This window comes from Cucumis melo, chromosome 3 (genome assembly GCF_025177605.1).
Source record: "Cucumis melo cultivar AY chromosome 3, USDA_Cmelo_AY_1.0, whole genome shotgun sequence".
NCBI classification, from domain to species: domain Eukaryota; kingdom Viridiplantae; phylum Streptophyta; class Magnoliopsida; order Cucurbitales; family Cucurbitaceae; genus Cucumis; species Cucumis melo.
In genome coordinates, this window is record NC_066859.1 from 18,304,170 (window position 1) to 18,317,464 (window position 13,295).

Here is a 13,295-nt window from a genome sequence, read left to right on the forward strand (position 1 = left end):
AGGTAAGAGGTCAAAACTCAAAACTGATCAAAGTTAAAAGTTCAAATTCTTAAATAGTTAAAAGGTACCCAAACTTGAAAAGACAACAAGTAAACACTAAAGTTAACTATAGTGCGACATTAACAGCGGGTTAACGTAGATTGTTCATCAGGTCAATAAAGTCTAGTGAGAGTTCAACAATGTGCTTTTCGGATAACTTATGAAAATAATAGTAAAATCACTTTTTTTGTATCCGTGCACAGACCTCGATAGACAACCCATCTAACTCTAGAACACTCATTTTCGGACCTTTCTTTTTAGAAACACTTTGAAAACAAAAAATATGACTGCAAGGTGATTGACAAACAATGTAGTTTAAAAAAGGGCATATTTCTAATTAGCAGAATCAGTTTCAAATGTAGTGTCATCAAACAAATTTCTTACTAAACGAAGGTGTTTAAACTAAAAACGATGTCAACCTGCCAAAACCGACATATAAACTACATCTCTCAATGATGCAGCCAGTACTAAATAACTAATAAACTAACAAAATAATTAGACTTCTATAACTGGGTTACTAGCATGTGTGTACTGGCAAGTGATGTACTCTTCCACATTACCGTTCAAAACTCCACGTAAATTTTAGTTTAATTCCTCGTAATAGTTTTTCTTCATTCTAAGGGTAAAGTTAAAAAATCTCGAGGATAAAATGATAAATGGCTGTAAAATACCTCAGGCTGAAAACTAAGCAAGCATGCACGTCCCAATGCCTATGCTTGAGCTAATCTTTGCCTAAATCTACGTGCCATTTCCTCAGCCTGTCAATAGAAACAAAGCCACATACACAATTTTACTCCTTGCTCTTTTTCTTCTTCTTGCATTTTTCTTTTTGGTTCATAGTAAATTAGGAAATGAATTGCATGTTAGAAAAGCAAAATGAAACACAAACATAGAAAGTTACTAGTACTACCAAGTGCGCACCAGTAGGAACAAGCAGAAACTCCAAGATCACTTTTTATTATTCAAATATCTACCATCAACTTTTAAATAGATTCACAAACCTTCCTCCATAGGACTCCATGTTTCGCTTTCAACATTCACGAAACAACCACCAAAACTCAATTAGAGAAAGTTTTACATCTTCATGGCTTTAAAATGATGAAAACAAGAACAAAGAAACATGCAACAAAAGGTGAAAGAGAATTAGAAAAATTAGTCTCAATTCCTAACAAGCTACAAGATCCTAGCCATGTTCAAAGTTGCAGTTTAAATTATGAGATTCATCTTAAGAGAATCATAGTATCTGAAATATAATAAATGTATTAATTGGGCAACAAGAGGAACAAAAAAGAGGCATCCATACAAATGACAGTAAAAGATAACTCCGGCTAGCAAAGAGAATACCTTATTGAAAACAAGCCCGGGATTGCGAATCATGTCCCCATTATTAGGCTCTAGCTTCTTGGTAGAAAGACGAATATGGCCTTTTTCACGATCAATGTTCAATACCATGACCTATGCCAAAGGGATTCAATGTACAGTTTGGTATCAAGAGTGTACCAATCAATTGAAGGCTGTTGAAAATTACCTTGAGAATGTCTCCAGGCTTAAGAACTCCTGCAATATCTAGTATGCGATCATGACTTATCTCACTGATGTGAAGAAGACCATGGACTCCACCAATGTCAACAAAGGCACCAAATTTTACAATTCTTAGAACTGTTCCAGTGACCACTGATCCAATTTCAAGTTGTGCTTTGCTGTCAGCCATGACCTTACGGTTACTGAGGACAAGCCTTGTTTGTTCCTCTTCAACCACCAGCAACTTCAGAGGAAGCTCCTTGTTGATAAGCTCTTCACCAGTTGATATCTGAAATAATTGCACAAAAGGAGAAGAAAACGATAGAAGAGGCTAGAGGTACAATGTAAATTAGCAGTACATAATTAATATCAAGAAGACTACAAGAATACTAATGATTCAAAGATATTTACATCAGTATTCCTCGAGATCAGAATGAAAAGGAATTCACACAGAAAATAACGAAGAGCATCTTTAGTACTGAGATGAAAGTTCTCAAAGCGTTTATATAGAAAATACCATTAATATCTCTGAGAAGGGAACAAATCCTTTAAGGCCTTCCACAACTACCAGAACTCCCCCTTTGTTCGCACTAACCACCTGAATATTTGAACAAAAAATGGCTACATATGAACAGTATGATCAGAAAGAACAAGAGATCTCTAGGACATGTTTGTGAGTGATTTTAGAATAAACATTTTTGCTTTAAAAGTGATGTTGGCCCCTCTCAAATGTGCCCGTGGGGTATGAAGCAGATAAAACAATGGAAAATTTGTGTGCAAATCCCCACCTTACCCTTGACAACAACATCCGCTGCCTGAAGCTGTCTGCACCTTTCCCAAGCAAGTTCATATTGGATGGGCCTCAAGCTCAAAGTCAAGCAATCATCTTCATTATCACCTATAATAACAAACTCCTCTCTAAAACCAGGATATATTCCTGCTTCTTCTACACGTTTAATTCTATGAATGGAAGCCTCCTGCAACGGCAAGTATGCAGGTGACTTGGCAGCAATCTCCACAAGTGCTCCATTAGCTTCTGTATAGACGACAGTACCTTTCACCTATAAACACACACTGTTTAAATTTCAACCCCTTTTTCCTCAAATGAAAAGGTATGATTTCACCTTGATGTGCTAGATAACATTAAAGATTGGAACATAAAGACTGAACATTCAAAAGTTGTATCTGATAGGTCTCCTATCAGTAATCTGCCCGTTTAAAGCTTATGTAATATGCTGAGTATAAAATTTTGGGCGTTTAATGACAAAGGTATTGAATTGATGAAGTTCTAGAGACACAAAATTGAAACTTCATTAGCTTACTAGAAACTGTAAGCATCCAAAGATTAAATAAACACAAACATGAAACTTCAGCAATCAAACTTACAATTGAGCCCTATCAAATATGAAAATACTTCCCGATTCCCACAATTCTAACCATAACACCGAACTAATAAACCATAAAAAGAGAAGGGAGGAAAAACCTTGGATCCCAACTGAGGATCGAAGTCGTATTTCTCAAGAGACGCAAGGAAGCGCTGGAGAGTGAAGGAAACACCTTCCATGGGAGCATTATGGCAGCGATCAGCCGCATCATTGAAGGTTTGCTTGAGCTTGAAACGCTCTGTGGTGAGAGGAGAAGGAATGGGGCTGGATATTACTGCAGCCAAAACGCGGAATGAACGGGCTGCAGTGTTCTGCTTACGGCTTCGACCAAGTGGCTTAGAGAGACAGAAGGAAATTGAGGATAGAGGCTCAGATCTCAACCCTGTAAGTGGCTGAGCCATCAATGAAAATGGCAATGACAATGGCATCTTCGTCTTCCTGCCGCGGCGTTTTCCAAGCTCTACCAGAGAGAGTGTTCCTAACAGATCCACTTCCTTTATATATTCACAGTGTTGACCCAAAATTCATTTTGAATGTAAAAATATATTATTATTATTATATTTATGTTACTTGTAACTCGGGGTGAGCAGTTTCAAACAAAACCAACCCCAAGTCGGCACGGGAGTCGAAAAGCCGCTGTTTCCAACAAAAACAAGTCGGTCTGATAGTTGGGTGGGCGGTCGGGTTTTGTCAGTTTTTTTTTTTTCTTCCTTCTTCTTTTCCTTCTTCTTCTTACTTTTTTTCCTTTCTATGTTTCTTGCTTTATTTGATAAATAATTTTAAAAAATAAAAATTTCTTTATTATGTTTTATTTCTATTTTTAATTTCAATAGAAAAGTCTACTATATATATTCTGTTATGAAATAAAGAACCAAAAACTAAATAACACAAAAGAAGAATAGAGAAGAGAGGGAGAAGAGAATATAATTAAACTCAATTGTGGTGTGTATTACAAAACCACCACACTCCTCTATTTATAGGACATATCATGGTATAGGTTACATTATGGAATTCAATGTGATGAATGTTACAATATGGAATTGAATGAGAGAGTTATATGAAAATTGTAACCTATGTAGGTTATGGATATCTACATTTATAATATATCATTATATTTACAATACTCCCCTTTAGATATCCATATTATATAAAAATTATTGCCTCGTTAAAACCTTACTAGGAAAAAATCTGATGGGAAAAATCCTACTGAAGGAAAAAATGTACATCATTTTTATACATTAATAACTGCCTCATTAAAATCCTTTTTAGGAAAACCAAATGAGAAAACTCATAGTTAAGAAAAAAAGAGTGCAGTATTCATATTCCTTGAGGGCAATATTTCTACTCCCCTTATGGATACATCACTTGAGTTCTCTGAGTCATTGCATTCCAATGTTGTGCACCAGCTTTTCAAATGTTGATGTGGGTAATGCTTTTGTGAATAAGTCTGTCAAGTTGTCTTTTGAAGAAATATGTTGAACACTGATGTCACCATTTTCTTTAAGGTCATATGTATAGAAGAGTTTTGGTGAGATGTGCTTTGTTCTATCTCCTTTTATATACCTTCCTTTGATTTGTGCTATACATGCGATATTATCTTCAAATAATTTTGTTGGTAAATTTTTACTGAAAGACAAACCACATGTTTCTCGAATATGATGAGTCATTGACCTCAACCATACACATTTCTCTACTAGCTTCATGAATTGCAAGAATTTCTGTATGATTCGATGAAGTGGCCGTCATGGTTTGCTTTACAGACCGCCAAGATATAGCAGTTCCTCCATATGTAAACAGATAACCTGTTTGAGATCTTGCTTTGTATGGGTCAGATAAATATCCAGCATCCGCATAACCAACTAGATCAAAGTTTGATTTATTTGAATAAAACAAACTCATATCAATTGTCCCTTGAAGATAACGAAGTACATGCTTAACTCCATTCCAATGTCTTTTTGTTGGAGAATAACTATATCTTGCTAATAGATTTACTGAAAATGTTATATCTGGTCTTGTGTTATTAGCAAGATACATTAGTACACCTATTGCACTAAGGTACGATACTTCAAGACCAAGTAATTCTTCATTATCTTCTCGAGGTCGAAAGACATCCTTTTTTACATATAGTGATTGAACCACCATTGGAATGTTCAATGGGTGTGCTTTGTCCATATAGAATCTTTTTAAAATCTTTTCTGTATATGTCGATTGATGAATAAAAATTCTGTCGACTAAATGCTCGATTTGTAAGCTAAGGCAAAATTTTATCTTACCAAGATCTTTCATTTCAAATTCCTTTTTGAGATATTCTGTTGCCTTTAAAAGCTCTTTAGGAGTTCCAATTATATTTAAATCATCAACATATATAGCTATAATCGCAAATTCTGACTGTGATTTCTTAATAAAAACACATGGACAAATTGGATTATTTTTTATAACCTTCTTTCAATAAATATTCACTTTGATGATTATACCACATTCGTCCTAATTGTTTCAATCCATATAATGATCTTTGTAATTTGATTGAACATAATTCTTTAGAGTTTGAATTATATGATTCATGTATCTTAAATCCTTCAAGGATTTTCATATAGATTTCATTTTCCAAAGATCCATACAAGTATGATGTAACTACATCCATAAGATGCATATCAAGATTTTCACATACAGTCAGACTAATTAAATATCTTAATGTAATAGCATCCACCACAAGAGAATATGTTTCCTCATAATCGATGTCTGTTCTTTGAGAAAATGCTTGTGCAACAAGTCATGCTTTATATCTAGTGACTTCATTATTTTCATTTTGTTTACGCACAAATACCCATTTAAATCTCACAGGTTTTACACCTTTAGGGGGTATAAACTACAAGTCCAAAAACTTCACATTTCGTGAATGAGTTTAGTTATGCCTGGATGACTTCTTTCCACTTGGGCCAATCCTTTATATTACGACATTCGTCAACAGATTTAGGTTCATAATCCTCATTTTCATGAATGATATTATGTGCAACATTATACGCAAAAATGTTGTTCACAACTACATTAGTTTTATTCCACCATTTTCCTGTCATGGTATAATTTATCGAGATCTCATTGTTATCTTCATATACTTGAGTCTCTTCAACATTTTTACCATTAGTCATGTCCATGACTTTTTCTTGAATGTTTCTATTGTCAATTAAGTCATTTCGACTATTGGTCACTTTTCTTTTTCGATGATTTTTATCCTTTGAACCCATCGGTCTACCACACTTTTAGTGCAACGCTGATTCATTAATTGTATCAACTTGCTGAGTTAGGATTTTAATTTTAGATGGACATTATTTGCAGCTGGAATATGTGACTTGGTCACTTTCTTAGTATCTGTAAATGCATCTGGCATTTGGTTTGCTACACTTCTTTGTAAATGAATTATCTTTTGAACTTCTAGTTCACATTACTTTGTACGATGATCTAAATGAGACAATAACGATACATTCCAGGCAATTTCATTTTCCAACTTCTTAATTCTTCTCCCTGATGTTAGAAAATTTGTCTCATTAAAATGACAATCAGCGAATCGTGCAGTAAATACATCCCCCGTCAAAGGTTCAAGATATCTAATAATTGATGGAGATTCAAATCCGACATATATTCCTAACCTTCTTTGAGGTCCCATTTTAGTACGTTGTGGTGGGAAAATTGGAACATATACTGCACAACCAAAAATTCACAAATGAGAAATATTTGGTTCCTGGCCATAAGCTAATTGTGTTGGGAAATACTTATGATAAGATGTCGGTCTTATGCGTATAAGTGACGCTGCATGCAGAATAGCATGACCCCGTATAAATAATAGAAGTTTTGCTCTCATAAGTAATGGTCTGGCAATCAATTGTAGACGCTTGATAAATGATTCTGCCAAACCATTTTGTGTATGAACATGAGCTACAAGATGTTTAATATTTATCCCAGTTGACATGCAATAATTATTAAGGGGTATGTTTGGGGTGGGGTTTTAGAGGGAAAAAGATTAGAAAATTGGGACAAACCGTTTTGGCCCAAGGATTATGATAAAGGGGGATTACGGTTATCCTAATCCCTAATAACCCTATCTTATCCTATTTTTACTTTCTTACAACCTTACATTACCCTACCCAAATAATCCAATCAAAAATTTATTATTATTTTTTAAATTACTACAATCATAACTCTTCCCCCAAACACATATTATCATAACACTACTATCATAATCCCTCCTCCAAACACATACTATCATAACACTACCTTTCATATTTTTTCTCCCAAACACATATTACCATAACACTACCAATAATAATCTTTTCCCCAAACACATATTATCATAACACTAGGATTATCATAATCCTATGATTATTATAATCCTTTTCCTCCATAACTCTTTCCTTCCCCCAAACACACCCTAAATGATTGGGATGTAAATTCATCAGCATTATCAAGTCAAATGTTTTTTATTGTATAATCAGAAAACTGTGCTCTTAATTTGATTATTTAAGTAAGTAATCTTGCAAATGCAAGGTTTCAACTCAATAATAAACACACATGTGGCTATCTACTTGATGCGTCAATTAAAACCATGAAGTATCTAAATAGTCCACTTGGTGGATTGATTGATCCACATATGTCACCATGAATCCATTCTAAAAATGTAGGTGACTCAACTCCCACTTTGGCTGGTGATGACCTAATAATTAATTTTCCTTGAGAGCAAGCAATACATGATAATTCATTGGATTGAAGAATCTTCTGGTTCTTTAGTGGATATCCACGAGAATTTTCAATAATTTTTCTCATCATTATTGACCCGGGATGACCCAATCGATCATGCCAAACAATAAACATATTTAAATTCATGAACTTTGGGTTCATGGTGGCATATGTTTCAATTACTCCTATATGAGTATAATATAATCTAAAAGAAAAGGCAGACAATGTTTTCAATATAGACTTCTCATGTGAAACAATAAATGTAATATAAAAATATTCTATATTATTTTTATTGTTAGTTTCAACATGATAACCATTTTGATGTATATCTTTAAAACTCAATAAGTTTCTTTTTGACTTACTAGAGAATAAAACATTACTAATTGTGAATTTTGTTCCTCTAGACAAAATAAGGTTTGCTCTACCAAAACTTTCAATCAAGTTTGTAGAACCTGATATTGTATTGACATTTGCTTCAAGCATTGTCAATGTAGAAAAATATTTTTTACTTTTAAGTATTGTGTGCGTAGTTGTACTATCTGCCAAACATAAGTCTTCATTATTCATCTTTGAGGTAGCCAAAATATGAGAAATGTCCATAACTCTTCATTAAAAAAAACGATTACAATAAGTCTCTTGGTAAAAAGGAAAAAAAAAACCTAACCTTGAAATATAAATAATGTAAATTAACTGGTAAATGTTAAATAGAGAAAACATTAAAGGAAGTATTTGCTACTCCTTCATTAACATCATTTTTCTCTTCATTAACATCCAAATGGGTCATGTTGGAAGGGTAAAATACATCATCTTGATAGACAAAATTTACTTCCACATTCTTTCCTTTTTCCTTCAATGAGGCTTCATAGAGGTCGATTAAGTGCTTGGATGTATGACAAGTTCAAGTCCAATGGTCATTCATACCACAACGGAAGCATTGATTTTCACCACTTTTAATTTTCTTATTTTGTGGAGTCTTCCTTCTATGATCATCATTTGTGGTTTTCTTGAAATCTAAATGATTATTACCACGCAAAGTATAATTACTCCTTCCTCTACCACGATCACGACCTCGGCCACGATTACGACCACGACCTCGACCTCGACCATTAATATTATTTAAAAATACAACATTTGCTTCAGGAAATGGTGTTGCTCCAGTTGGTCGAGATTCATGGTTTTTCATTAATAACTCATTATTTTGTTCAGCCACAAGAAGACATGATATGAGTTCAGAATACTTTTTAAAACCTCTTTCTCGATGTTGCTGCTACAGGAGCATATTCGAGACATAAAATGTTGAAAAGGTTTTCTCTAACATATATTCATCAGTAACTTTTTCTCTGCATAACAATAATTTTGAACAAATTTTAAATAATGCGGAATTATAATCACTTACTGATTTGAAATCTTGCAACCTTAAGTGCATCCAATCATATCGAGCTTTAGGAAGAATCACACTTTTTTTATGGTCATACCTTTCTTTTAAACTTCGCTATAGTTCATAGGGATCTTTTATCGTAAGATATTCAATCTTTAGTCCCTCATGGATATGATGTCGAAGGAAAATCATGGCTTTCACCTTTTCTTGACTTGAAGTTGTGTTTCCTTCTTTAATCGTTTCTCCAAGATTCATGGCATACAAATGAATTTCAGCATCAAACACCCATGATAAATAACTATCACCATTGATATCAAGAGCTAGAAATTCTAATTTGGTAAAACTTTTGCAAATGATAAAATTGTAGAGTGTCGTGCTAATAACGTGTTATGAAATAAAGTACCAAAAACTAAATAAGAACACAAAAGAATAATAGAGAAGAGAAGGAGAAGAGAAGACAATTAACTCAATTGTGGTGTGTCTTACAAAGGCACCACACTCCTTTATTTATAGGACATATCATGGTATAGGTTACATTATGAAATTCAATGGGATGAATGTTACGATATGGAATTGAATGAGAGAGTTATATGAAAATTGTAACCTATGTAGGTTATGGATATCTACATTTATAATATATCATTATATTTATAATATATTCTATATTGTTTTAAAACCATATATTTATGTAAAAAATAAAATCTAGTTCTATTAATTTTAATACTTAGTTCATAATTCTTACACAGATCAATAAAATACAAAAAAATAAGAATGTAAACATATTATCAAAATGCAATTAAAAATACAATTAAGAGTTACAAATACATCCAAGTTCAATTCACTTCACCACATTACTTTTAAGAGTCACAAATACAACCGAAGTATCAAACATAAACACTATTATAGTCTAGTCGGTAGAAATATTACAAGTCTTGAATCAGAATTAGTTAGTAATCGTCTAGTCGATAATTGTCAACTTATCAAAATCTAGAAGGTCTTCAAGCTCCTTTTCATTCTCCTTAACCACCCGGAATCCTACATAATCAATATCAATAATTTATTAAATAATTTAAGATTTTACTAAAGTTACACAATACAACTACAAAAGATATCATGTAAAGATTTGAATAATACCTCCAAATTTTTAAGCCTCTTCCAATTCATGTTGAATTTGAAAATCTATTAGATCATAATTTAGTCGATATTGAGTACATATGAGAGCCTCCACTATTTTAGGAGCCAATGAGCAGCGTGATGAGTCAATAACACGTCCTCTAGTACTAAAAGCCAACTTAGATGCTACAGTAGAAATTAGAATAGCCAAAATATCTCTAGCCATATGACCAAGAACCTCAAATCCATCACTGTTCATCTTCCACCACTGTAGTATGTCAAAATCACCTTCGGTCCTAACATTGGCTTCCAACAAATAGATATCAATCTCTTATGACCCCTGTTCGAAAGCTGCAGTAGCATCATCTTCAAATTCCTCAACAATCGTGTTGTAGACATAATCTTCACCCACATTTTCATTTGAATCAAAATCAATATTAGTATCCAAGCTTGAAAGAGTTTGTGTACCAGTTGTACTAGTACTACTACATCCTTGTCTACTCCCACTTCGAGTGATACTATACTCATGAAAGAGATGTCTATAACATTGTTCCACTACATTTCCCATGAATTCAGCAACCTCGGGACCAAAAAAAAATTTCAAACAAAAAGATACAAATCTTAATTTTTTTTAGGATCCAACACAATAGCAACATACAACAACAAATTATTCTTTTCATTGTTCCCCCAATATTTCTCAAATTTTTCTTTCATGTTATTAGTCATACCAACTAACAATGCATTTGCACTACCCGTATTCAAACATATACAATTCTGAACCACTATAATCTGATGGAAAACCAAGTTCAAAGTAGTATACAAAGAGTCCGAAATCTTCAATGTCACATCAGAAAATACTTTTAAAAAGTGTATTAACATCCTAGCATTTGTCCAATCTTCCTTATTCGGTGACATATCATGTATATAAGAGGCATCTTTATCTTCTAATCTATCTAAAGCTTTTTCAAATTTAACAGCAGCTTCAATCATCATATATGTGGAGTTCCATCTTGGGGGAACATCAAGACACACATAACTCTTACAAGCTATTTTTTCAAGTTCAATGTACTTTTAAAATTTCAAAAAACGAGCAGGAGAAGACCTTATAAATCGTACGACATATCAAATCCTATTAATACAATCACTATGTTCCTCAAAAGCATCAGTTACTGTAAGATTCAATATATGGCCACAACAACAAATATGCAGAAATTCCCCACCAAACAATAATCCTTTATTGAATCTCTTTAAAAAATAAACAACAACAGTGTCATTCGAACTTGCATTATCAACCGTCAAAGTCATTACCCTCTCAATTCCCCAATCCTTCAAATTCTTTTCAATGGTTTTACCTATAGTATCACCTTTATGATTCTCAATTGGACAAAAACTAAGTATTCTCTTATGTAATTTCCAATCAGAATCAATGGAATGAGCAGTTAGGACCATGTACTTTATATTTTGTCCCAATGTCCAACAATAAGTGGTGAGAAAAACTCTATACTTATTTATTACAAACATGTCTCTCAAATGATTCTTCTCATTAACATACAACTTAAGCACATTTCTAGCCATAGTAAATCGAGATAGAAACAACAAATCTAGAATGATTTCCACATGTTAATTTATCCACAAATTTCTTAAACCCCTTACCATCCACAAACTTAAAGGAAAATTCATCTACTATTATCATTTCAATCAAAGCTTCCCGACAACCCTTTAAACTAAATGACTCACATACAAGTTGTGAAGAATTATTCCTAACTTTGTCTTTAGGTTTAAAAGCTAATGTCATTTAGGTTTGGTCTCTCTTTTTTTGGCAAGGGTACTTTTTGCAATTTTCTAAATGATGCTTTAATAGTTACAATACTATTACGTTTAGAATGAGAGGCATAAACAACTTCACAATATTTACATTTAGCACGAGGGTCATTATGATCACCTTTAAGCCTCTCAAAGTGGTCCCAAACCATTGATTGTTTGACATTCTTCCTTACTTTTGGGGGATTTGGAACATCTTCTCTCCCATCTGAATCAACATCAATGGTTTTACACTTGCCATCTGTATCTTCATCCCTTACGATTTTTGAAGTTTCACAGCTCCCATCAAACTTTAACTCCATATCTGTTGAATCCATTTGATTTAACTATAATGAGATTTAAAACAAAAATTAATTTTAGTGCGTGGGGAATATAAAAGAAATCCAAAGGAAAGAAATTTGAATACATATATTTTACAAATCAACACACAAGAAATTTAAAAGAATAAAAAAGCCAACACACAATTAACAAAACCAGCAGCTTAGTAACAAGTTGTATAACAAGCAACCCTATTAGAAACATGAGGATAAACCGAGAAGGACACGAAGCTGAATCGAAGATTTTTATGTATGTATATAATGGGATCTATATAAAGAGAGAGAACTGACCCGCTGACGATGAGTGAGTGAGATCTGTAAGTGTGAGTCACCGGCAAACAGGCGAACGGAGTGCGATGGGGGAATGGGTGAACAGAGCTAGTGCAATGAGCGAACTGGCGAACATGCAAACAGAGTGCGACGGGCAACCAGAGTCACCAGCGAATGGAGTGCGAAGGACGAAGGGTTTGGAAAACAATATTTGTGCAAACTGCGAAGCAAAGGGTGAGTCGCGGCGCACTACAAGAAAATGGAGCATTCCCGACGCCGAAAAGCACGTCGGCATAAAGAACGTCGGGAATAAGGGCTTTTCCGACGCCCTCAACAACGCGTCGGGAGACGCGTCGGGAAAACCATCTTTCCCGACGCACCATGAAGGCGTCGGCAAAAATACATCGGGAAAAGGGGTTTTACCCGACGCCGTGAACAGTGCGTCAGGAGCGGCGTCGGGAAAACCATCTTTCCCGACGCACCATGAAGGTGTCGGAAAAAATACATCGGTTGAAAACCATATTTCCCGACGCCGTGCACAGTGCGTCGGGAGCGGCGTCGGGAATAGGGGTTTTTCCCGACGCCGCGTGAAACGTCGGGAAAAGGGGTTTAATGAGCGTCGGGAATTCCCCTTTTCCCGACGCATTTCGAGGGATTTCCCGATGCCACGTCACTGCGTCGGGAAATCCCCTTTAAATTCGTTTCAGTTCTGTATTCACAGAA

General features: G+C 34.3%; 1 protein-coding gene across 1 annotated transcript; it reads right to left on the minus strand.

The window, feature by feature from the left end:
* Positions 1-398: 398 nt before the first annotated feature.
* Positions 399-3,469, minus strand: LOC103501305 (30S ribosomal protein S1, chloroplastic-like). Its single transcript, XM_017047483.2, has 6 exons — positions 3,044-3,469; positions 2,349-2,621; positions 2,078-2,158; positions 1,568-1,849; positions 1,384-1,494; positions 399-797 (listed from the first exon to the last, which is right to left on the minus strand). The coding sequence occupies exons 1-6, from the start codon at positions 3,371-3,373 to the stop codon at positions 750-752; spliced, it is 1,125 nt and encodes a 374-aa protein (XP_016902972.2). The 5' UTR covers positions 3,374-3,469; the 3' UTR covers positions 399-749.
* Between the last annotated feature and the right edge of the window lie 9,826 nt (positions 3,470-13,295).